The sequence below is a fragment of the Ornithodoros turicata genome, unplaced genomic scaffold, assembly GCF_037126465.1.
Source record: "Ornithodoros turicata isolate Travis unplaced genomic scaffold, ASM3712646v1 Chromosome15, whole genome shotgun sequence".
NCBI lineage: Eukaryota > Metazoa > Arthropoda > Arachnida > Ixodida > Argasidae > Ornithodoros > Ornithodoros turicata.
Genome location: NW_026999318.1, coordinates 623597 through 646526, shown reverse-complemented (window position 1 = coordinate 646526; position 22930 = coordinate 623597). Strand labels below are relative to the sequence as shown.

General features: G+C 46.0%; 1 protein-coding gene across 1 annotated transcript in view; it reads left to right on the top strand.

Moving 5' to 3' along the window:
• Positions 1–22930, top strand: part of LOC135372421 (serine/threonine-protein kinase SIK2-like) — a 103062-nt gene that overhangs the window by 63467 nt on the left and 16665 nt on the right. Inside the window, exons 3-6 of the mRNA XM_064606036.1 lie at positions 16378–16441; positions 19304–19423; positions 20876–20917; positions 21273–21397. Coding sequence (XP_064462106.1) covers positions 16378–16441; positions 19304–19423; positions 20876–20917; positions 21273–21397 — 351 coding nt within the window. The remainder of the gene's footprint in view (positions 1–16377; positions 16442–19303; positions 19424–20875; positions 20918–21272; positions 21398–22930) is intronic.

Below are 22930 nucleotides of genomic sequence, written 5' to 3'. Positions count from 1 at the left end.
TACGTACTTTGAAACATACGCAATCTGGAGGGTGTTTTTCAAGATATCATTCTGTACGGTTTGTAATTTCCTCTACTAAGATACTTTCCCCGAAATATCTTGCAAAAAATATTGTGTCGGTGTAACCTATTTCAGGAAGTGGATATCGCCTTATAAGAAAAAAAAATAAATACATAAAAATACTAAAAAAATAAAGAAACCTGTTAGCCCTCTCTACAAAAAATGTTTCGTACGCTTGTTTCCCACTTCGAGCGCATTGTACAAACGCGCATATGTTAACTCCGCGTAAAGACGGTGGTTGTACTGTGTCCTCCCGAGACTCATAAATTATAATGAAGAGCTACAGAACAAATTACGCCGGCGTGCACACATAAATTATGTTTCCTGCCTCGTGGCTGCTAATACGAAATAAATTATGCGTGCGTTAAACGACATAGGACAGAGTAACTGGTTTGCAATATGGGAAGGCGGGTGACATCTGATTGTTCGCTATATTTAATATCTGCGCGTATGCCGCACATAAATATAGGAACTCGTTGCAAACATCCCTCGCTTCATAGAGCTAGAGGAACCTGATATCTCGCATTATAATGTATACCGTGTGTATGAACAGGTAGTTAGTGTGCATGGGCGTTTATGGAAGCTCTTTCGTCGCAATAATGGGCTTGATTTTGGAGCATGATAATGATGTTAGAGCGTCCATGTCATATTTTGTTTGCGCTTTTCCAGCGTAGAAGTTCTACCAGTCTGGATAATGAATGAACCCTTTTGTGATGCATATGTTGATATCACTGCATTATACGCGAGTGTCGTGCAGTAAATAGCGTCTGGATGCTGTCTGGGTCTTTTTCCTGGGTTTTCCGCAGAGGCTTTAAAGGGGCAATAAACAGGCATACGAGGCGCACTTTTTTTAAATACATTGTGATACGTTGCCGACGGTGAACGTTTTCAACAAAATCTTGTCGCAAAAAAGTAAATAATGGCTCCAAACCGATTGAATATTCACTGCACTCTTTCGCCCTCATGCCCCGCCCTGCGATGTCCTTGCGCACAATAGCGGCACGTCATTTTGACGTCGCGCATCTTCCACCATTTAGAATGCGGGACGCTTATACATTTTTTTTTTTTAATATCGAGAAGTGAGGTCAACTCTAAACATATTCCCACTTGTCCAATCTAAGGTAGCCAGTTCAAACTGTACCAAAAACCCCCAATATTCTATTTCACGTGCGCACTATGTTTTCTGTGCTGTATTGCTCCGCGAGGTCACCGCGATGTTCCCGTAACCGGTTCCCTCGCGAGTTGCAGCTTGTCTCGGTGGGGTCCGTCATTGGCTACGAGAGCGAAATCTCCCCCACCTCCAGCGCCTAGGTTACAGCAGCCAGTTGCTTCGGGCGCTAGTAGATGGCGCCACAGTAGCGACGCCATTGCTTGCCTTCTGCGAGAGCCTGTGTACCTTTGCCTATGTGAGTGTTTATGACCTTTTTTGCCGCTGTGCTACACTTCTGTGCAAAATCTGGAAAAGCAGAGGGAAGACTTGTTCCGTGATTGAGTGTAGAAACTGTGACAGAGATGTGACCGTGTGGGACGAAGCTGTTTGTTAAATTCACGAGCCGTCGATATACAAAGACTGCCCCCGTTCGAGGCCTTTTGCAATGCACGGGTTTCCACAAAGAGAGAAAAACAAGCTGATTCGACAACGGTAGGTATCGAATCTTCAGAGGAAGGATTTCAAACCGGGAGAATCAGCGAGGGTAAGTAATGCAGCCCTCAAAGTGACGCAGCATTTCTGTGTGAGCCCCAAACTCCGCTGTAGGCGTTGGCTGCTGCTTGTGAGAATAAACTTTCCCCATAGTTGCAGGGGTCACGTTTCTTGCAGTTGAACCGCTCCGTGTACACGCCTTGTCAGTGCACGAAGCACTCGATCGTGAGCCCCTTGTTTGTCGCTTCTACAACCTCGATGAGCGGTGTACAAATATGACTGCACCTGCTGCTCAAACCCGCTTTACATGTGCATGTTGCCGGCAAAGTGGGCCCGAAGCTAGTCTCTGTACTACACGTTCTTCTCACTGTTTGTGTCGACCTGATGTCGGCCTTTAAAATTCATACACCAGCGTTGCACTGGCACAGTACTACCGACATGGCCGCTGTCAAACAGCTTCGTTCCCTTTGCAAATTCTCTGTAGCTCAGCGCAGGCTTTCCGTCTCCCTCTAGCTCGTTGATCATGTGGTTGTATACATCTGAAATCAAAAATAAAAGTATATGCTACTTCATAACGACAACATAACAGCCCTTACATGCATATCTTTCTCAGGCAGTTGTACCGCAACTCTTGCGATAAAAAGCAAGAAATCACGATCTTACTATATTACATTATCAACGTACCCACAACTTAACGTATGCGCAACAAAAGAAGAGGGAAAAAAAAACCCGCCGAAATATGTAGTAACTTGAGCATAGTGGGGCCGATCATCTGGGACGCACGAGGGCAGAAATATCACTCTAAATCAAGCAAATGCACTCGCCTGACCGTTGAAGCTTCGGCCAAAGCCTCGTGTCATCCTTCCATCCGGAATAGGCGATTTCAGATATTGCCCTTGTGCTCCGCACGGGGGCCCTCCGTCGCCCAAGTCACGCGCAATGCGTCGTGGGAAATGGTTTACATTCGTGCTCGTCTGCCTGTTGCTCGAAGGTGCAGGAGGTGAAGGAGAGAAAAAACCGAAACCGTTTGCGCTCTTCTTCTTCTCTCTGACTCATGAAAACTAAATCCCAAGGTGCAGCGGGGCTTTCGCAACACGGCGCTCTCTGGTGGGCATTCATGCAATTTCTGAAATCGTCTATTCATTGCAAAAAATTTAAAATCGGAGAAAGCGTCTCTGGGTTGCACCGCCGTACTACGTGCGCCGTGCCAATCGGCAGCCGAAAGAGAAGGCAAGCAGTGGCGGGCAAGGTCACGTGCGCTAAGATGGCGGCGCCCAGATAACTCTGCTGTAAACGGTCTATACGCTGGAATATAGTGACGTGGCCTGGTTCCAAGGATAAGGAGAGGCTCGCGCGGATTATGCTCTTCGAGTGGCATTGTTTCGCGTTAAAGACGCTCGCTGGAAGCAAAAGAATTTCATATTTGGATATCATGAGCTACATTCTTTCATTAGGCGTAATAATTGGAGAATGTTCGTCGACCTGTTTTGTGCCCCTTTAAGGCAAGTGTCGGACCAGTTCCCCACGAAGTCGGCCCGCGGACACAGGTAACCCTCGCAACATGCCAACTATATCGACAGACAGATAGCTCGGCAAGAAAGAAGCCACCATTGATATTGGGAGCGATATTGATATTGAAAGATAAATTGGTATTGGGCGGGAAATTATTCATTTTTGTTCAAAAACTGACTAGCTGTGTAACCGACGGTCTGGCTGTGTAACTGGCATGATCGCTGGGCTAGCAATCATGCCAGTTGCATAGTCAGTATACCAATGTCCTCGCACGCTCAAAGTGAAATCAGCAACTTCAGTTCATGACATTCGCACATTAAGTGAATCCACACAAAATTATCTTAGAACGTACCTAGTTCGCGCATCGTAGCTTTTTCGCAATCCTCGATAAACAGCAAAAAATGTCCAAAAGTTTCGAGAAGCACGTGGGAACTTGCTGGTATCTTATTCCTGCCGTTTTATCTAGAGGGACATTGGTTTTTCATCGGTTACCCTACCAACCCCTAGTAGTCGTCACGCAGTCATCTCTAAGCGTTCTGAAGAACACAAATTCGTGGAATTCAATATTATTTTTCTTTTCAACCAAATCCCATCCACCCTAGTCTTGTTGGCAACATAACTAATTTAGGCTGCCAAAGGGACGACGGACAAACAAGGCGACACACAACAGAAACAGCTTACTCTTAACTGACGAAATTTAATCGAAGGAAACAAAAACAACCTGACCTATAAGATATGATGACGTCAACAGCAACGACGGCAGGTTTAGCACACTCAAACGACAATATCAACTATCTGTTCAACTCTCAAGAACTCTTTCCCCTTGGCAGCCTAAATTAGTTATGTTACACCAACTACCCCAACTTTAAACTTTGGTTGTTAGCAACATACTGCGACTGTGCACTCTTGGAAATGAACTTAGTGCTCTCCTAACCAAACATCGTCCAGAGTGACATCGTTTCCTTCCCTGATTTGCTGAAACGCTGTACGCTATTTTTGTGGCATTATGCAGTTCATAATTGCCGCATAAATGGCGTACGCCCCCGTTTTCATGAAATCAAGGGAGAGAACGTTGTCATTCGGGATGATGGTTGGAGCATGCTATACGGTGAAGCTGTGTTCTTAACGGCAAGCCGGTTTACGCCACCACCACCCGTGTTCTTAAAGCGTGGGAGATAATTGCGAAATAAACGACCCCGGCTCCGTTGTTCTGATTTCCGAGTGTTTCCGAGATTTAAGACACGAGATGGAATAGCATCGTAAGGTTGCTCTTGGTGTCCTTGCGACATGGGCCTAACGAGTTACGGATCGATTTCGAGCGTTCGAAAGAGCAAAGCACTATAAACGTAGCATCCACCCCCACACGCAGTTGTTAGGGAAAGGTATCTGCTCTGAGGGTCATCAGTGACGTTAGCTGTAGACGTCAGTGCACGCTACAGCGAATGCAGCAACGGCGGAAAGACAGAAAAAGCAGGGGTAGGAAAAGGAATGACATTAATTATTGCCCCCTTCCGTGCGTCACGTACACTCACCGATGGTGTTACTATGTGTAACGGCGACGTGCTTCCCTCGGTTCAAGGATTGGAGCTGTTGCAAGGGGGGGGGGGGGACATTGATTCCATCGCTTTATACAGTCAGTGCACTGCTCTTTTCGTTTATACCGTAGAGAACGCATTTGAAGTTTCTTGAGTGACTTCCTATATATGTAGATAAAAAAGGTCATTTTGGAGATACCTATCGGCTACAGAACGTGAAAGTTACGTCTGCAGGTGTTCTCCACACCTTTTCCTGTTATTTATCTGGAATAAATATGAACAAATTAAATAATAACCGTAATTCGGGCGTTTCATAGCAAGAAGTTGTTGCCATAGTCATAGCGCGTATTTGTTGTTATCCTGTCCGCTTGGTCCGGTAACGCCTGGACACATAAGTAACCGTATATCCCGAAGTATAGGCAATAAAAAAATGCACCGGAAAACGTCGACCCTCGTTTCATATAGGGTGTTCCACGAGAGGATGTTACCAAATTCCTAAAGATAGGTTTTACTCCAGAAAATGATACAACTAGTTGGAATACACTCATACAGACTTTTGCCACGGATTGAGGCTGAATGGCATTCGCGTGACGAATTAATTAAGTTAATTTGCATAATTAAACTCCAAAAATTGTCACGCAAAGGCAGCATTTTTCCTGAATTCGGAAGCCTATGACTATTCATGCAAAATCATGTGTTCTTTTTTAGAGTATGTCTACAAAAATTTTACAACCGAAAATCAATCGCCTGCTATGCTATGCTTGAAAGCTATGCTCTGTTTGCTTGAAAGCATTAGGGAATAGCAAGCCCACGCCGTGGCTAACCTTTCCCTGTCCTTTTTTCTTACTTTGCATTAAACATATGCCCCCCCTTTTTTTGCCACATTCTAAATCGTATTTATTGCTGTGTTCGCCTTTGTGGGGTTTCCAAAAGTTTCGTTTTCTAACGGTTTTCAAATTAGGGTCTGACCCGTATTGCAGCTTATACGCATTATTATCGTCTAAGCCAATTTGTCAGACCTCAATACACTTGATCCATCCCGAAACAGCGGGACGTCGGCAAGCCCTTACAGGCAGTGTATGTCCGGGTACGTGACTTGGCTCGACGAGCGAGATCGACTTGTCCAAGGGCTTCCGCTTTCATCTGTGTCGGCATACTGAATGCCATGGGTTCTTCTCCCATCTGAAAAAGAACGACTGCGCCGAACGAAAGGACGACGTGACGTCGACCCGCGACATTGTGGCGTTTGTGGCGGTAGAGACGAATGAAGCGCGCAAATACCTGCCCAAGGATTTGGCACAGTGCACCGCGGGCGGCTCCTGCCGTTTTCTGCTCATCGGGCTGGAAAAAGAAACCCATTTGCCTGCGCTCCCACGATCCGCTTCACAGGAGAATAACAAGAAGGAAAACCTGACCTTAGTATACTGCACGAGGGAAGATGACCAGGGATATTTATGAGCAATACGCTCGCTTATTTATATGTAAAGTAAGTTCAGACGGTCGCGGACTAATGCAATACACTATAATCAATAAGGTGAGTCTGATGCGGAACTTTGCAGCAGAGTTCCAGAAACTACTTTTATTTGGTTATGCGTTACCATTACTACTTCGTGCTTAGTAATAAACTAAATAAATGCCATTACTTTGAAGCAATGACATCACTTTTGGCATTACATTTTCCCAGAAGTTTCTAACACAGTTCTATGCCGTGTTTGAACTACTCACTATAAAGAGATTCGATTAGTTTTTCTTTGTTTCGTTACACGTTACCGGTGATAGGAATTAGATAGTTGCTGCAAAATCGCTATGTATCGCTATTTCGTCGAGAGATAAGAGCACTATGTATAATTTAAATGAGGAGTATCATACATGTAAGAATAATTGCAGCGTTAATGGCGATTGGATCCTCGAAAATAGTAATAAAGAGCGAGATTAAGGGAAGCTGGCGGGCCGACAACTTTATTTTGGTAACCATGAATGGTGCGTTATAACCAGCAAAACATTCTGCAACATGCGTGCACCTCCTATACTGTCCAAATCCTATACTTTCATTGTTCAACGCTATAATCCGCAAAATTGTGCCTGCACACACACACACACACACACACACACACACACACACACACACACACAAAAGAAAAAAGACAATCTTTTGCACACTATATGATTACTGTGTGGTTCCAATGTGGTTACGTTCAACGGAAGCTTCTTCCTGGACAGGAATACGGTGATGTCCGAATGCACACATATGACATCCGGTTTTGCACCCAATTATACAGGGTGTGTGCAGATAAAACTAACTGGTATTTGCGCACTTAGCTTGTTGCCTACATAACGGACGACCGGGGCGCGTTTATGCGTGCGAAATCTACAGACAAATTGTGGAAGCCATACTCAGAGTAAAAAATTGCAGAGCGACGAAAATGTCGACTTCTAAGCATTTGCATAGGGCAGTATGGCGGTCTCGGGAGAGTTGTGTCCAGGCGCCGCTAGGGGCACTACCGATGAGCATCCATGTGGGACATCGTTTTGGTTTCTGCTCCGATAGCGCCCCTAGCGGTACCTGAACAGAAATCTCCTGCATCCGCCATGTTGCCCTATTCTGATGCACGGAGGCCGACGTTTTCGTTGCTCTGTTTATTTTTTTACGCTGAGTATGGCTTCCACGATTTTTTTCGAAGATTACGCACTCATAAATGCGCCATCGTGCACCACCGGACGTTCGTCAGTTAAGTAGCCAACAAGTTAAGTGCGCAAATGCCGGTTAGGTTTACCTGCGCACACCCTGTAGATTAAAAGACAACACCAAAGTTTTACCAATTCAGAACTCTTTCGCGTGGAACGTCGTGATGTGAAAGTGACGACCTGTTCGACCTGGCAGGACGAAAAACCCACCCAACGCGGCAGAAAAGGGGAAAATAAAAATGACCACTTTCGTCCTAAAACGCTGCCAAAACAAGAAATAGGCGATGCACGTCTACCCGTTGAGCACTACTCCACTCATGCCAATCTCATCTCTGACATCATCCATGACGTCGTCGCTGCTGCTCTAATTTCAGTTGGCCGTGAAACGTGCGTTGTCAGACAATCTGCTCCGGAAATAGCCCCAGTATACATAATGGCCCTCTCTTTTTTTGTTTGCTTTCTTTTTTATCCCGGCCCCTGGAGAGGACTCATTCAGAAGCATCCATTCACCCGAATTAGTATGCGCCTGCCGAATGGAGGCCGAGGTTGTTTAGATAGTGTCCCACGGGAGTCGATCGGTTGAAACGTAAATGCGGGAGTAAAGGTTGTAAAGCGATCCTTCGAGTGGGAGACGTGTATTTGCGGAAGGTTGCGAAGTGTAGGCGTAAACTTTCGTTCTCAGGCCAGCGCCGACAGCGTGCGGCATGGCACGCTTTCCAATGGGTTCGCAAACGTTTGAATGTGTCGTTGCTGCGGAGCATTGATGTCCCCCGTCGTAGGTGTTTGTCAAGTCGCTGTACGAAAAACAACACCTGAATTGTGAAAGACGTGGGTCAACCGCGTTTGGTATTTGGTTGAAAAAGGTGATTTACGTACATGATAATACCCACATGAATCGCAGTATGGGAGAGAAAGAGAAGGGTCTGGCACACAGTGGCGAATGTTTTCTTTTTACTCTCATTTCTCATTTTACTTCTTTTTCCTGTTTCCACGCTCCTAGTGAAACCTGCAACCGCTGCTGTCTATGTTGACTCGGGTCAGAAGTCCACGATGAATCGCCGTGTTCTCGAAAACTATATGTCGTAAGTTATCTCACAGAATGACACGTACCCCGCAGAGTTTGTTTCGAAGGTTTCCAATGCATCTGCTCTTTGTGATACAAGAGAGAGAAAAAAAGTAAAAACCTTCAGGCTGCTCCAGTGTAGCTTTATTATCGCGTCATTGTTTCTCTGTGAGAGCTCGCGGTAATAGTTGAAGCTACTTATCCTGGTTTCTACTGCGAGCTTTTCTCCCTTTTTCCTGCTGTTGTGAGACAACGAGCCCGTTAAATCGCGGATGACGGTTGCCATGGGAATTGTCCCCGCTTCCGGAGTTTTGCCCGAGTGCCTTCGTAATGCTACACAAATAAGCCACCCTCCGGCGTGCTTGAAAAGGATTTGTGTGTTTACGAAAGGAAAACATGCAGTGACCAAGCAATACGCTTTTATGGCCACCTGTTAAGCTGCGCAGCGAGAAATCAAACGACAATGACAAAAAGGTTAAATGAAGAGTGCACTAAGATTGTTGCCAACTGTGGATCTTGCTCAAGTTACTTAAGAAACGAAACGAAATTACAGTTACAGCTATCACGTGAAAATAGTGACTGAGCTAGAGCTGCAGTAACCTCTTGTCGAAACGCGACTAGTTACAGCTACTGTAACTTACCTTTTAAGGAACGAAAGGCGAGTAAATGTAACTCTCGAAACCTTGTTTTAGCGCATGTACTGTTCAACCGCAATTACATCACTTGCTCGTTACACTTAAAAGAGCACTGAGGGGATCCCTCATGTTCTTTTCCGTTTCTAGTAGTTTCTAGCTGTGGCATGTTCTGCAACAAATAAAATGCGAGCTCCTGCGAAAGAAGAGGAGCGCGGGAGGCATCTGTTCTACATACCTCGAAAAAATCCTACACTCTTGGGAAGAGCTCCTTGCAAAACGAAGGACGGAGGAGGGTACGTCGTGACGTCACCCATTCTCCTGGCAAGGAACCCATCGCGTGACTGGTGACGTCACGCGAGCCGATCGTGACGGCCGTCCATGGCTGCTTTCTTCGAGCGTTTTTGTGAATGAACAGTGAATAGATCGTGAACTGCAGTGACAGCACGCTGCACAGCAAAAATATTTTGCATACGGGTTGGGACACTTTCATAGATGTGCACTTTTAAAAATGAACTTCACCGCATAGCACGCTCCTAGCCAACCATCATCAGTTCATCACGAACGATATCGTTATCTGCCCCGATTTGTTGAAAACGGGAGGCGTACGCCTTTTTTGTGACACTTATGCTGTTCATAATTGTCACAAAAAAGACTGAAGGGAGTGACACCGCGCCTGTATCGGTCCACATAGCAACTGAAAGAGTCCAGGTCGTCTTTAGTCCAGGAGGTGTTGTCTATCGTGTGATCCTCGATTTAGGGTACAACCGTAGTTAGGCTGCTCAACGTAACACGCCAGCACGTAGCCTCCGCACACGACAGCGCCGCGGAGCGTTCAGACTGTGTCGTTGAATTGCAGAAAAGAATACACTGGCCGTTGCAGTGCAACGTCCCTTGCGTTCCATTTGTCGTTTTGTTCGCTCCTGGTTCGTTGCACGAAAACGGCGAGCGGAATTCGCCATTTGTTTCTGAGGTTGCCTCATAATCCACCTCACACTCACACCACTGCAGTTGCTTGGCATAGTTGGACAGTTATCGCACCAACAATCAGTCGCCACCGGCTGCGCTGCATGCGCGTTGCGAGCCCAGCGCCGAACGCTCCAGGCTAGGCGCCTGCGCAGACCGTACGCGCGTGCGTTACGGTTCAGCATGACAGCAGCTGGAGTAGCTTTCGTCGACCTGACAGGCTGGCTTGCTGATCTCCCGAGAGGGTAACTGAAAGGGCAGCGTGTCGTAATCTTCATTCTGGGCACGTCCTTGCAGAAGCTAAGACAGCGTAGACACGGAACACCCTCGCGAAATTCCACCACGCGCAAGCCTTACTTTGCGCTAGCATAGGAGGCTGTATTAGGTTGAACCGCGTTGAAAGCGAGAGGTCCATTGTATTGTCCGCCGTGTTCAATGTGTGTAACTCCTGTGGCACAGAGGGAGTCCGCATTTTTATTTTCGCCATACTGCATCCTGCAACACATAGGCGTGACGTGGGATTGAAACAGTGGTCGGTCATCTTTATTCGCAGCTCCCACATGCTTTTACGTAGGTGTCGTTAGCCAGTTTTGTATGACCGAGCAATATGTCACGAGAGAAAGAGAAGAAAAAAAAAAATGTTCTGTGCAGGTAGGTTCACCAAACCGGAGAAAATTACGCAGGAGACAGCGTAAGAACCACTTTGTGTTTAGTTCTCAACCAGGGCTCTTGATCCCAAGTTAGAGGGTTACATCTCGGCCATATATGGACGTCAGCAACTTGGTGGCGGGGTACTACAAGTACGTATGCTACAGTGGTCGCTTCAATCCAACGTGCATCGCGTTCATTGGTCGTTCCCTTCGCTTTTCGTTCGTTTATACACTCGACCCACCGCGGCTCCCTACACTGCGCTGCATGAAAATCAGGAGGGCGACTATACCTCCTTGACCCCACCTTTCGACACCCCTGTCATCCGCACTTCACTTCCGCATCCATTTTCACGAAGAACCTTTACAACGCATAGAATAACTCGTTTCTTTTCTCTTTCGTTTTAAATCGAATTGACCAAAGAGCATTTCAGCGGACGTTAATAACAAAATATACAGGGTGTTTCACCTAAAGTACGAAAAATTATAAGTTGCGACGTGCTCACCGGAGGATTGTGGAACTTTCGGCAATAACCTTCTGCAAACTTTTGCCACCATTGAGGAAGGTTTTGGACAATTTTTAATTGCGGGAAATTTATTTTTGTCAATTGAACTTTGAAAATTGCCAAGCTAACCTCACTTTTTTTACAGAAATATGCAGCAGAAATAGTAAAAAAAAAATTAGTAAAAACTACGCTTCAGCCCCGCCTGCTCGATTTTCGCAAAGAAGCGCACTCGAATTGTGCGTCTAGAAGAGGAAGTATCCCCGCCTTCATTTGTGTTGCCTTCTTTGTGATACGACGGTTGCTTCGTTTTCTTCGTGATAGGACGGTTGTCCCCAGCATCAATCTCAAAGCGGGGGAAACAAAGGTAAAACAAGGGGCGGGAACACTTCCTCCTCTCCCCGCATCTCCAGTGCGCCCTTCTTTGCGACAATCTAGCAGGCTGGGCTAAAGCGTAATTTTTACTATTTTTTTCCCGACAATTTCTGTTGCGATACTGTGCATAGTTTTTGTTGGGTCTGTGGTTATCCATGGAGGCCTTCATATTTCTGTAAAAAAAGGGGTTCGCTTGGCAGTTTTCAAAGTTTAATTGAAAAATAAATTCCCCAATTGATTGCCCAAAGCCTTTCTGAGTGGTGGCAAAAGTTTCCAGAAGGTAATTGCCGAAAGTCCCACAATCCTCGGTCGAGTACGTCGCCAGTTAGAATTTTTCATCACGTTAGGTGAAGCACCCTGCATATTTTGCGATACGTCTCGATGACCCACAACGCAATAGACCTCTCCCTGTTTGTAAACAAATTAAGTCATAGTGTTGGAAAGCGCCACCAGTTTAGTAGAGTTGAACTACGCCCGAAGCTAGGGGGCGAACAAGGTCGCGCCCGAATCCACGGTCTTCGAGGGGTTATCGATGGTCCATGAAAGGGACGCGACTTTCGGTCCTACTTTTCTTTCTCTAGGAGTCAGCGAACAAGTGCCCATGCGTGGAACCCAGCCTTCCCCTTCCGATTTGTTTCGGTTTCAGTCTGTGTACCAACGTCATGATGACGCTTCTCGGGTAGAGGTCTATTGACGCCGTCTGGCCAACCGTTCCGTGATCAAGTGTTGTCCGGGAGGTCAGAAAAGTGGGGAACCTCTGCCCTATCTAGCCAAAACACAGTCTGTTCTGGGCTAAATCCTTTTGGGGGACATCGCGTAACGGGACGTATCTTGAAAAGTGTGTCATTCTGTTTACAATATCTTGTGTGATGCAGGCTGTAAGAGGAAATAAGATTTTTTTGCGGAAAGAAAACGGGAAAGAAACCGCTGAATGCATAAGAAGGCGCACTGTGACCAAACGTGTCGAGCACGTCAAGAAACGACAACGAAACGAATAACTGGTTCTGCAATCGGTTCCATAAGCTCTTGCCCTCGCATTGAGATTTTGCTTGGGACTGATGACAATCCATCAACATTGCCCGGGTGAATGACGTCAGAGCCGTCGGAAAGGGTGAGCGTCGCGCAAGCCAAGTTCTCAGCCGAATAGACAGCCGGCTATTCCTGGTGGAAGGCTCACGCAAAGTAACGCGCGTCTGACGTCAAGACGGACGTCCTCCGTAGACGTTGGCGCGTGAATGCGTTATAGCACACGCGCGCACAATGGCTTCGCGCAGTCATCTTTCATTTGGAAAGGTCAGGTCGCAGTGACGTAAGGGCCGTTCGTTACGCCCAAACGCCCGATATGTGGGATGATGTGACAGACCAATTCCCGCAGTGACGTAGCTGTACTTTTCTGCGGGCGAGCGGCGGAGAATTTTAAATTAGACGACGCTGTTGGAGAACGATCTTTCTTCACGCTAGTGGTAGTGGAGTTCTGAAACCTTCTTGAGCCGGTAAATGGACGTATCATGTAACGAATTACAGTTGTCTCAAAAGTGTGAAGCGGAGCATTAGACTTTCCGGGGGCGGCACAGCTCACTTGGTGCTTTCTCAGGGCAGGGAATTTGGAAGGCCTGCCTGTAATTTCTGGCCCTAGACGCATTTGGTCTTGGAGCATAACACTACTCACGTGTCCAGTTTCTCTATGGGAGTTGCATTAAATAAAAGAAAGAAGAAGAAAAAGAACTGTGTATCTGGGGTACGGGTAATTTTTCTTTTGTGGGAAATGTTGTTTTTCTGTATTATTCAGTGTTTGCGTAAACGTTTTATAGTGAAATTCAATTCCTACCTAAAGCCACGTGAATCCAGAGATTCAATATTCTATACTTCTACTATATATTCTATAGATAGAATCTATGTGTTCGAATATACTTTACAGCTCTTTTAGCGTAGCTGTCAGACAACTTTGACGAGGGTACGATTGATTTCATTGTCCGTGGTACTCGCATGTGCTCCTGAATGTTTGTTGACAGCCCTTTCCGCAAGCTATGTGATCCTGGACTCGTTAGCCTCCACAATACCGTCACTGCTGTAGGCCTCAGCGTCAGACTACAGAGTCTTACACACTTTCGTTTTGCGGCCACTGTCCGCACCTTCACAGATGTGGTAACACTCCTGCACCGAAATGATGTGCAAGGAAACTCCTCGAACCTTTCCTGTAACACGCAACGAACTACGCATAGCTGGCGTTCGGAAGAAAAGCGAACTTCCTGACGCGGTCGTTCAACGCCTCGCTGTGGACTATCTTCACAGCAACCATAATCATGACACGTACGTTCATACAGGCATCAACGCGGATAAAAACACCGCAGACCCGAGGGATGCAACACTACCGCGTACCGTATCCCCTTGCTCAACTTCTACTGGGATAGATCACTGGTAGACGGAAAGTAATCAGGGTTCCGAATCGGCGATATTCGTTCTCTTCTGTAAAAATCAGAGGTGCAGGGCCGAATCGAGGTCGCGTTGGCCAGTGTGCGGCATGTATGGGCTGGTCACATCTCATTCCCTATACCATCATGTTGAACTATTACCTGTATATAGGGTATCGTATCAAGCTACAGTCTCTTGAACCAATTTCTATGCACGGTGTGCTATAATAATATTCCTGACGGGACACCACACCTCCGTGCTCGCACCTCTCTCGACACATGGAGTACCTGGATGACTGCAAATACATATGTAAGGTGGAGCTCAACAGCAGGACAGCGCTATTAACTCGAAGCCAGGTAAACTTTTAAGGGAATTTCAAGAACGGTTCAGTAGAGAGCAAGTCAGCCGTGATTGGCTACTTTGCATACGTGACTAATTACCGAGCTTGTTTCAAGATTCTCTTTTCCCGTAGTCCTCGAATCGCTCTTCAGTGACTGCGCGCACTCGTCAGTCGGTGCCCTTTTTTACTCAGGAAGCGGCGTGCGAAGGAAAAGAGTCACTTGTCGTCTTGCCGGTGTCGTGGCACTCTCGTAGTCTCGTGGTACGGAGGGATGTGCCTCCGGTGTCTCTGCAATCGATAACCTTCTCCTGGAGTCGATCGATTTCCCTTTATCGATTGACCTTGGACGGCCAGCGATTGGTCCACGTTCTCTCTGACGTCCTCCTGCGTGGTGGTTCCGCTCGATGGTCTCAGCCGCTGGCTCATTACTCCGCTATGGAACGGGCTGCTTTCGACGCGTATTATTGATAGGTGACGAGAGCTATTGAAAATCCGGCACAGAATTGAAGCGGTGGTCGACCGTTCAGCTAGTGCCTCGTCGCAGCTTTTCTATGACACTACATGGACCGTCGGCGATGTGTGGAAGAGCCACGGGCTACTGTAAGCGTGATGTACATTGCTGTCATCAACTTTTTTTTTTTTTTCATTGGCAGAATCACTCAGGCTCTTACACACAACAAATAAAGCACTCCAGCAGCCCATCGTTATAGCGAAGTCACCAGTACCGGAAAAAATTCGGTGAAAGCAGAGGTTCACAGAGGTAGTGCCAGTAGCCTCGTGAGCGCTAGAAAGCACGACAGCAACCTTAAACAAGTATTGGAGCGATCAGAACAATTGGTGAGCATCTTAACAACTTTTTTTAAAATGAAGGTGAACACCGAAAGAAAGAAAAACACGTAAGCTGGGTTTGCCGTGCAGGTTTTCGTCAGCTTACCGTTCGCTCTGAGCTGGCAGGAGACATCGGATAATCGAGTTCGGGACGCACGCTTCTCGGTCGGGACAGCGTGAGACTTCGAATAAAGCCACAATTCGAAAAAAAAATGGGTTTAGTTATAACTATTGCTTTCAGTGCTTAATTTCTCAGGGATTCGGTGGGAGAAATTGGTGGCTATTTCGCTCACCAGGAATCGGTGTTTTCCGGTGGAAATATTTTGAAACGTGAAGACAACCGGTGGAAACCGGCGAGGAACGTGACGGGAGCTTCCCATGCATACAGTGAAACAACACTTGATGCCCTCGTGTTTTCTTTTTAATTACAATGCAAACTGTTAAAATCAGGGATTGATAAGTTTGTGAGGGACATGTTAGCGATGCAGGTGACATCGTACGCCGCTCTTTTCACTGCAAGCAATTAGCATCGAAACTTTCTTGTGGAAGGCAAATCTTTCAGTCGGTCCGTGTCCTAGTTTTCAGTGTTTGTGGAAGAGGCGAATAGTTTGCACTGGTATACCCCATGGTCTCTAGGTTCTCTAACTGGGGTACTTCCTGACAGGGAACTGAGAGGGGCACTTCTCTATTCTCATTATGCAGATTTATTTGTAAGTGGCTTGTGTCCACCGAACTTGTAAAAAATTTAGCGGCGTACGTTTATCGGTGCTTTTCAGTAAATACCGAAGACCGGCAACCCTAGTTATAACGAAGGTTTACTATATCGAAGTTTGCTACGACGCAAAGAACCGCGACCGGAACTGTCGCAGGTGTATGCTTTTGCACATCACAGTCATTTGTACTACTATATATCTTGAAGGAGTATACTATAGCTTGAACTCGACCTACCGGTGAAGCATTATATAGTGCCCTCGGCTGTTAAAATCCCAAAGCGCGTGATACAACATGTAGGGTACAAAAGCATCGTAAGAGTCGTTTTCTGTGGCAGTTTCGTTTCGTTTCGTAGCTGGAGATATGTATTCAGTAGCCTTTGAGCTGATGACACGAAGCCCGCGTTAGTTGTTTTCCATGTGTGTCTCGCACTTTTCTAAAACATCTGTCCATGTATTCCTTGCAGGTAATGGAGACGGAAAACATGCTTTACTTAGTTTCGGAATACGCTAGCCAAGGAGAAATTTTCGGTGAGTACCAGTTTTAGCATGATCTTCTTTTTAGCAGTGCCAAAAGGTTAACGGCAAATAACAACAACTTTATTGTGAGATGATGAATGGGGAGTTTCATCGCCAGGGCCGATATTCTACCCCACTGCAACCAGATCTCGAACATGTATACAAACATCCGTGACTCCACAGTTATAAATATTTCAGCACAATACGTCCGATTAAGTGTCGAGCGTTCATAATTCACCTACGGAGTGATGCAGACGTGTGATGGACTTGTCATCGTGCTCGCTCTTTGACGCACTTCGAACGGAGTTGTTTGAACGACGCAACAAAGCCTGATATAGACCTATGTCAGGCTTTGTTGTGCCGATTATGACGGGGTCTGTGAGACGGCGATGGCATAGAAGAATTAAGGATAGGATCCTTGACACCGTCTGTTTCCGTAAGTTGATCTAGCCGCCCTGCGACTCGCATGATGTGTTCGCTGAAAAATATGGACTGTAGGCAGGCGTCTTGTGTGGTGGAGGCGCACACCAATAGTATGAACCAACTACGAGATTAAGGCCAGTATTGCCATGCGCTTCACGCGGCATTGCTCCGGTTGTGAAAAGCCCAAGCGTTCGGACGTTCTCAAGGATGTTGAATGTTCTGTTTCTAACCAAGTGCTATAGTTTTCTGGAACATCGACCGCCTCCTCAGTCATGGGTGATCGGTATATTGATCGGTGTTTATCATAGTTGTCTCGCGACGTGATGCCGCAAATTATCACACTTGCAGAGGTAACCGGACGCGACATTTCTCTTATGGCGGCCCAATGTACCGTGCGCCTTGATTGATTGATTGTTTCTATGTTAGCGACGCGAAGCAACATGTGCATCTTCGTGGATCAGTTCGACAGGCACTTGGGGAGCTTGGGCCCGGAAATTCCATCCATCGGATGTAAATTCCGAAATGGGAGGAAGGGTCTCCGGTGGCGGAGGGGTTGGCGGGAGTCATTCGTGCTGCTTCCAGAGGCTCTGCCACGTCAGCATAGGTGCGACGAGGTTGCGCTTTTGAAGTGGACATAGTGGTAGACAGCTCTTCTCGTGTCACGGTTTAGAATGAAGTCAAGGTCGAAGAGGTACCAGCTATTTCTGAGAAATAGGTCTACCGAATGGTTTACCTCTTTGTTCCGGGAATTCGTCTGGCGGGTAAGAAGAGAGCTAGTGTGATAGTGATAATCTTGGTAAATTTGGAGAAACTCAGTGGTTCCGTCAGTATAGACGGATCCACAGTTGCGAAACCACCATCTCCATATTTTTCTTCTCATATCCATTCCATTTGATTCCAAGGACTGGCCGAACTTGTACGAACGAAAGCAAAACTTTTAAATCTTCAGTAACCATCTACAGTCATGAATCACGGTCTGAAATTGTGCCTTCTCTATTTTCCTGTCAGAAGACTATGTGTTTATGTCGTCCCTAAATGGAACTTGTCTCGGCTCTATATTTCTTTCTTTGCCTGTTAAGAGTCCAGCATACAAATGGAGACAAAAGTTCCACGGGGACCTTTGGATTCGACAGGGCGTCGATGTATACGTTGTGCTGGTAACGAATAGCGGCAGTAAGCCTTTCTTGGAGTGCGTCGTCATCGACTTCATTTTGATAAGTGCATCGGGTTCCTCCAACCGGCGGCGTCAACAACTTCGTCTGCTGTTGAGCCACCAACGCGCGCAATGGTTTCCAATTCTTAGACTACACTTGTGGTCAGGGCCGGCGAGGGGGGGGGGGGGGGACAGTCGGGGATGGAGCCACGTTGCCTGGGCCTCTTCATGGGCCCGCTTGACCGAAGGCCCGACGGCTGCTAGAGACGTGAGGATGGGGGCCCGGGCAGGACTCATCCGGACTGTCATATCCCAGGGCCCGTAATTTCTCTCGTCGGCCCTGCTTGTGATTGCGTGCGGGACATCGAGGGATCCCCCAGGTTATGTGGCGCCTCAACCTCTGTAGTTCAACAAAGTGTGTGTTGTAGGGACGCCTCCTTCCTTACTTGATTGCAAAAATTGGCAGTTGGACCAATTCGTGTGTTTCGCCGCTCGTTTCAGGTCAACTCGCTCCATCACAGTGTGCTCTTTCTTGTTCCGTCTAGAAACCTCGACGGATTCGGGCGGAGCCCCTACGGAGCACCGTCGTCATTTCCGCACCCTGCAAGGCCGTCTCTATTCGCGAATTCGACTGGTCAGTTTGGAGCGGCATTTTCTGCTCCGCGGCGGAGAAAGCGTGTTTTACTGGTCGGTCCTGATCGGATTCGCGTGTTCCACTGCCCGTTTCCGATCAACTCGCTCCGCGACAGAGTGCTCCTTCTTGCCCCGCCGAGAAAGCTCGGACTCGGCCGGAACACCAACGAACCATTCTCGTAACTTCCGCATCTTCAAGACCGAGCAGCAGCAAGTGTTGGGCAGACTCCCTGGTTTGCCGGATGTTACGACAACTTCCGTCTGGCTCTTGGCTGAAGTCCGATTGTGTTTCGGTGATAGATCTGGATCTTGTCTCTCCGTATCGGATCTTGCTGCTCTGTATCCGACTTGGATGCGTGCTTCTGTTCGACCAAGGAATTTGCCAGAACTTTTGTTGATACACATTTCATTCCACGTACTCACGGGAACCAGAGATTCCATTCGTAATATTAGGATTGTTGCTCTAAACGAAGTTCGTTATGAACAAGCTCGACTCTATAGTTTGTTACCCATGGTTTTATCTGGTTAATTTTTTCGTTAGTTTTCTGTCATGTCCCGTGTCTTATAACCTTATATAAGTACTTTACAAGAGTAGTAGGAGAACGAAAAAAATGTAGCCGTACAAAATCAAGAGCTTCTCATAAGTCATGTCCTTTTACATTCAGATTTCATCTCAACGCACGGCCGCATGCCAGAGCCCATGGCAAGGCGCAAGTTCTGGCAGGTGTTGTCAGCCATAGAATACTGTCACAACCACAAAGTAGTTCACAGGGACCTGAAGGCAAGTACACCCTCAAATTTCTCGCCTGTAATGAAAGATGCGTTGAGGAACAAACTTAAAGGGGCCTCAAAACTATTGCCTTGTATCGTGTCCCATAATAGTATTTTCTTTTATTTATCCACTCAGTTCCCTCTTAGTGAAAACTGCCACATTCCATTTTACTTTTTGTATTGTTTGCGTATGAAAAAATCAGAGAGCCAGGAAATATAGAACTTTCACAGTGTTTTTTTCTTTTTTTTTTTACTTTTGCTGCTTTTGAGGACCACAGAGGCTCTAGGAGGCTGGAAGAAAAAGCAATCGTTAGCCACAGTTTGTGTTACTATTTTTTTTTTTGAGTAAATTGATAGTCAGTGCTGACTTGCAGTAGAAAATTGTCCTTGAACAGTTTTTGGCTCTGGCTCCATTTCATATTATGGCTTTGTTTTTTCCTAGTTATTTATTTTACTAGTTATTTTCCTACCTATTATCCTTCATCCACATACCATATCATTTTCATCTGTTGTCCAGCGAGTTATCTGATGTCTGCCCACGACCTCACGAACCTGATTGAGATAAACAGATGCTTGCATGTGAATGTAATGAGTCCAACCTCGTTACAGCGAACGAAACGGAATAATTGACATTCCCCGTAAGACTGCCATGGCATTTTAAGTCATGATTTTAACACCCGCTAGAACGAGAGTTTTTCACGCGCGTGGTACTTTGTGCGATGCTTCTGTTCTGTCTCTCTCCTCAACCACCTGATGTAGGCAAGGCAAAAGATAGTCGCCTGCAGTGATTGGGCTTGCGTTGCGCGCGCCGCTGGTTGTCTGCTAGCCGGCGATGGTGTACCCGGAGAGGTAGATGAAGGAGTGGGAGGCGGCCGATTCACGGAGTGTAGTTTCCGTCGCAGGTACGAGTGATGCGCACGCGATACGCGTTCATAGCGGCACGGAAAAGTGTTCATACTATGTACCCTGAAATGTAACACGTTATTTATACTGCGTTCCGGCGCAGACTTAAAAAAAATTCCGTGATCGTATATAATCGCGATGTTACTGCATATGCACGTTTATGTTGCTTGTGCCTTTAATTCGCGGAATAAATCTATTCAAATTTCATCAATTTCGATACAACAAAATATTCGATACAACGAAAGAAATCCCCGCGAATTTCGTTATACCGAGGTTCGACTCCATATAGCCTCGCATAGTGCGCGAATTTCGTTATACCGAGGTTCGACTCTATATAGCCTCGCATAGTGCGCTAATTTGTGCGTAATACGCTAGTTTTCTCACTTATTGTTGTGACTCCATAATACATTTATACGCTGTGCGGGACAAAATTTTGTTTGGACAAGGAAGCTGGACAGATATTTGCTTTTAGTTACTACATTGTAGTCCATATGAAGTTTATAATGTGGACTAATATTTTGTGTACATGTAAACAGGTATATACTTTTCCACATTTCAGGCAGAAAATTTGTTGCTGGACACCAACATGAACGTAAAACTTGCAGGTATGTCCCACATCAGATTAAAATTGTAACTCCTCTTGGAAACATTCTGCAATGAATAACTTGTGTGAGAGCTGCATATGGGTCATGGTTTAAGGGTGCTTGCCAGGACACCACAGCACTTGTAATGACCGCCCTGTGCGAACAAAACTTAAGGTTATTGGAGTCAATAGATGATGTGTTCAGGGTATTTTATGAAGCATTTCTTTATCCGATACTCCACAGACCTTTCCTCCAAAAGTGCCAAAAATTACAAAAGTACACGTACAAGCCTGTTCCCTACTTTTTGTCATTGTTGAGGAATTATGCACCAACCTGTTCACTTGCTTCTTCCATTGATTTGAATGCCTTTATGCAGACTTTGGATTCAGCAACTTCTTTTCTGCCAACAACCACTTAACCACATGGTGTGGAAGCCCTCCCTATGCAGCCCCTGAAGTCTTTGAAGGAAAAAGATACATAGGCCCAGAGATAGATGTATGGGTATGTGTGCAACTTCTGTCTCATTTCTTCTCGTGCTACATATACTTTTGTCACTGTTGAATACACCCTAGCTCTCTGGTAGTGTTTTGAGCAGTACTTGAGAAAGGACACATCAGGCACCATTATATTGGTTTAGAGTCTGAGATTTGGTTTACAGTCGCAGTCTATAGGAATTATATATTTAATCAAATAAATAAACAAAGAAAATAATGGACAGGGTTGCAGTTCTTTTTTTTTTTTTTCGGTTATACAATTCAAGTTTCAATTTGATATTCAATTTTAGGATTTTCAAGTATAGGCATGAGCTACTGAAGCTTGGCAGACATCACAAGGGTGTTGAGATTGATTGAGGACTGTTTTTTAATGTTTTTCAACATAATCAGCAAGTTGTGTCCGGCTTTGGTGGCTCGATTGTTTTGCAGAACAAAAACCAGGAGCTACAGTGACATCAACCCAGCAAAAGTACTGCCCAGAAAAATTTCATTATTAATAATTGGAATTTTGAAATACTTGCACGGTAACCGTGATCATCATAAGAAAGCACATGACAGCATTATTTGTCTTTGTTTTGGGTCCAGGCTGTCGCCACAGTCCCTTGCTGTTGCTTTAAAGGGAGATCGACCAAGTTTAAAGTTTACTTCAGTTGCCATAGAAAATATGGCAATGAAAAACCTCTGTAGATTGCTGTCAGCAATGAGAGAGAGAGAGAGGAAAAACAAGTAAAGTGAAGAAAACTCTAGCGACATTGAAGCAGTTTTTGCCAACAATCAGAGTTAGCCCAAGGTAAAATGGCATATATACAGGCTGGTTGAGAAACTCCCTGCTAATAAGAGCCTGAGCGTGGACACATAGAAAGCACGACACAGCTAAATCCAGTCGGTCGAGCTTGTGTTGTGTCACGCTTTCTGTGTGCCCACGATCAGGCTTTTATTAGCCTCTCAGAGCACAGCAGTTACCTCCATAGCTAATAAAGTTTGTTTTTATGTGCAAAGAGCCTTTAAAAAAGTATTTCCTAGGATCCAAGGACCCCATGAAACACAGCTCAAAGTGAAACATGAACCAAAAAACTGTACAAGGTTCGCCAAGATCAACTTCAGGGTTTGTAACGGAGATAAAACAAATAGAAAAAGTGTAGGGAAGCTAAAGTAGGTGTTAGAGGACGTATTATGCCCCCAAAATTTATGTCGGTACTGCCACTTGGTCTGTTTCTCTACAGACAAATTGTGAAAATTAAAAAAACGCCACTGCCTAACATTTGCAATCAGCTATACCTGTGTTTCAGCTCCTTCTGTGAGATGGCAAAACGGTCGAACGCGGTTTCGCAGACGATATCAGACCAAGTGAACAAACGGAACTGAATGCAGACGACTACTGTGCAAAGTCGTCTACAATGCCGCGTTCGACCATTTCTCCGTCTGGCGGAAGGAGCTGAAACACAGGTACAGCCGATTGGAAATGTTAGGCAGCGGCATTTTTTTTAATTTTCACAATTTATCCGCAGAGAAATGGACCAAGTGGCAGTACTGACATACA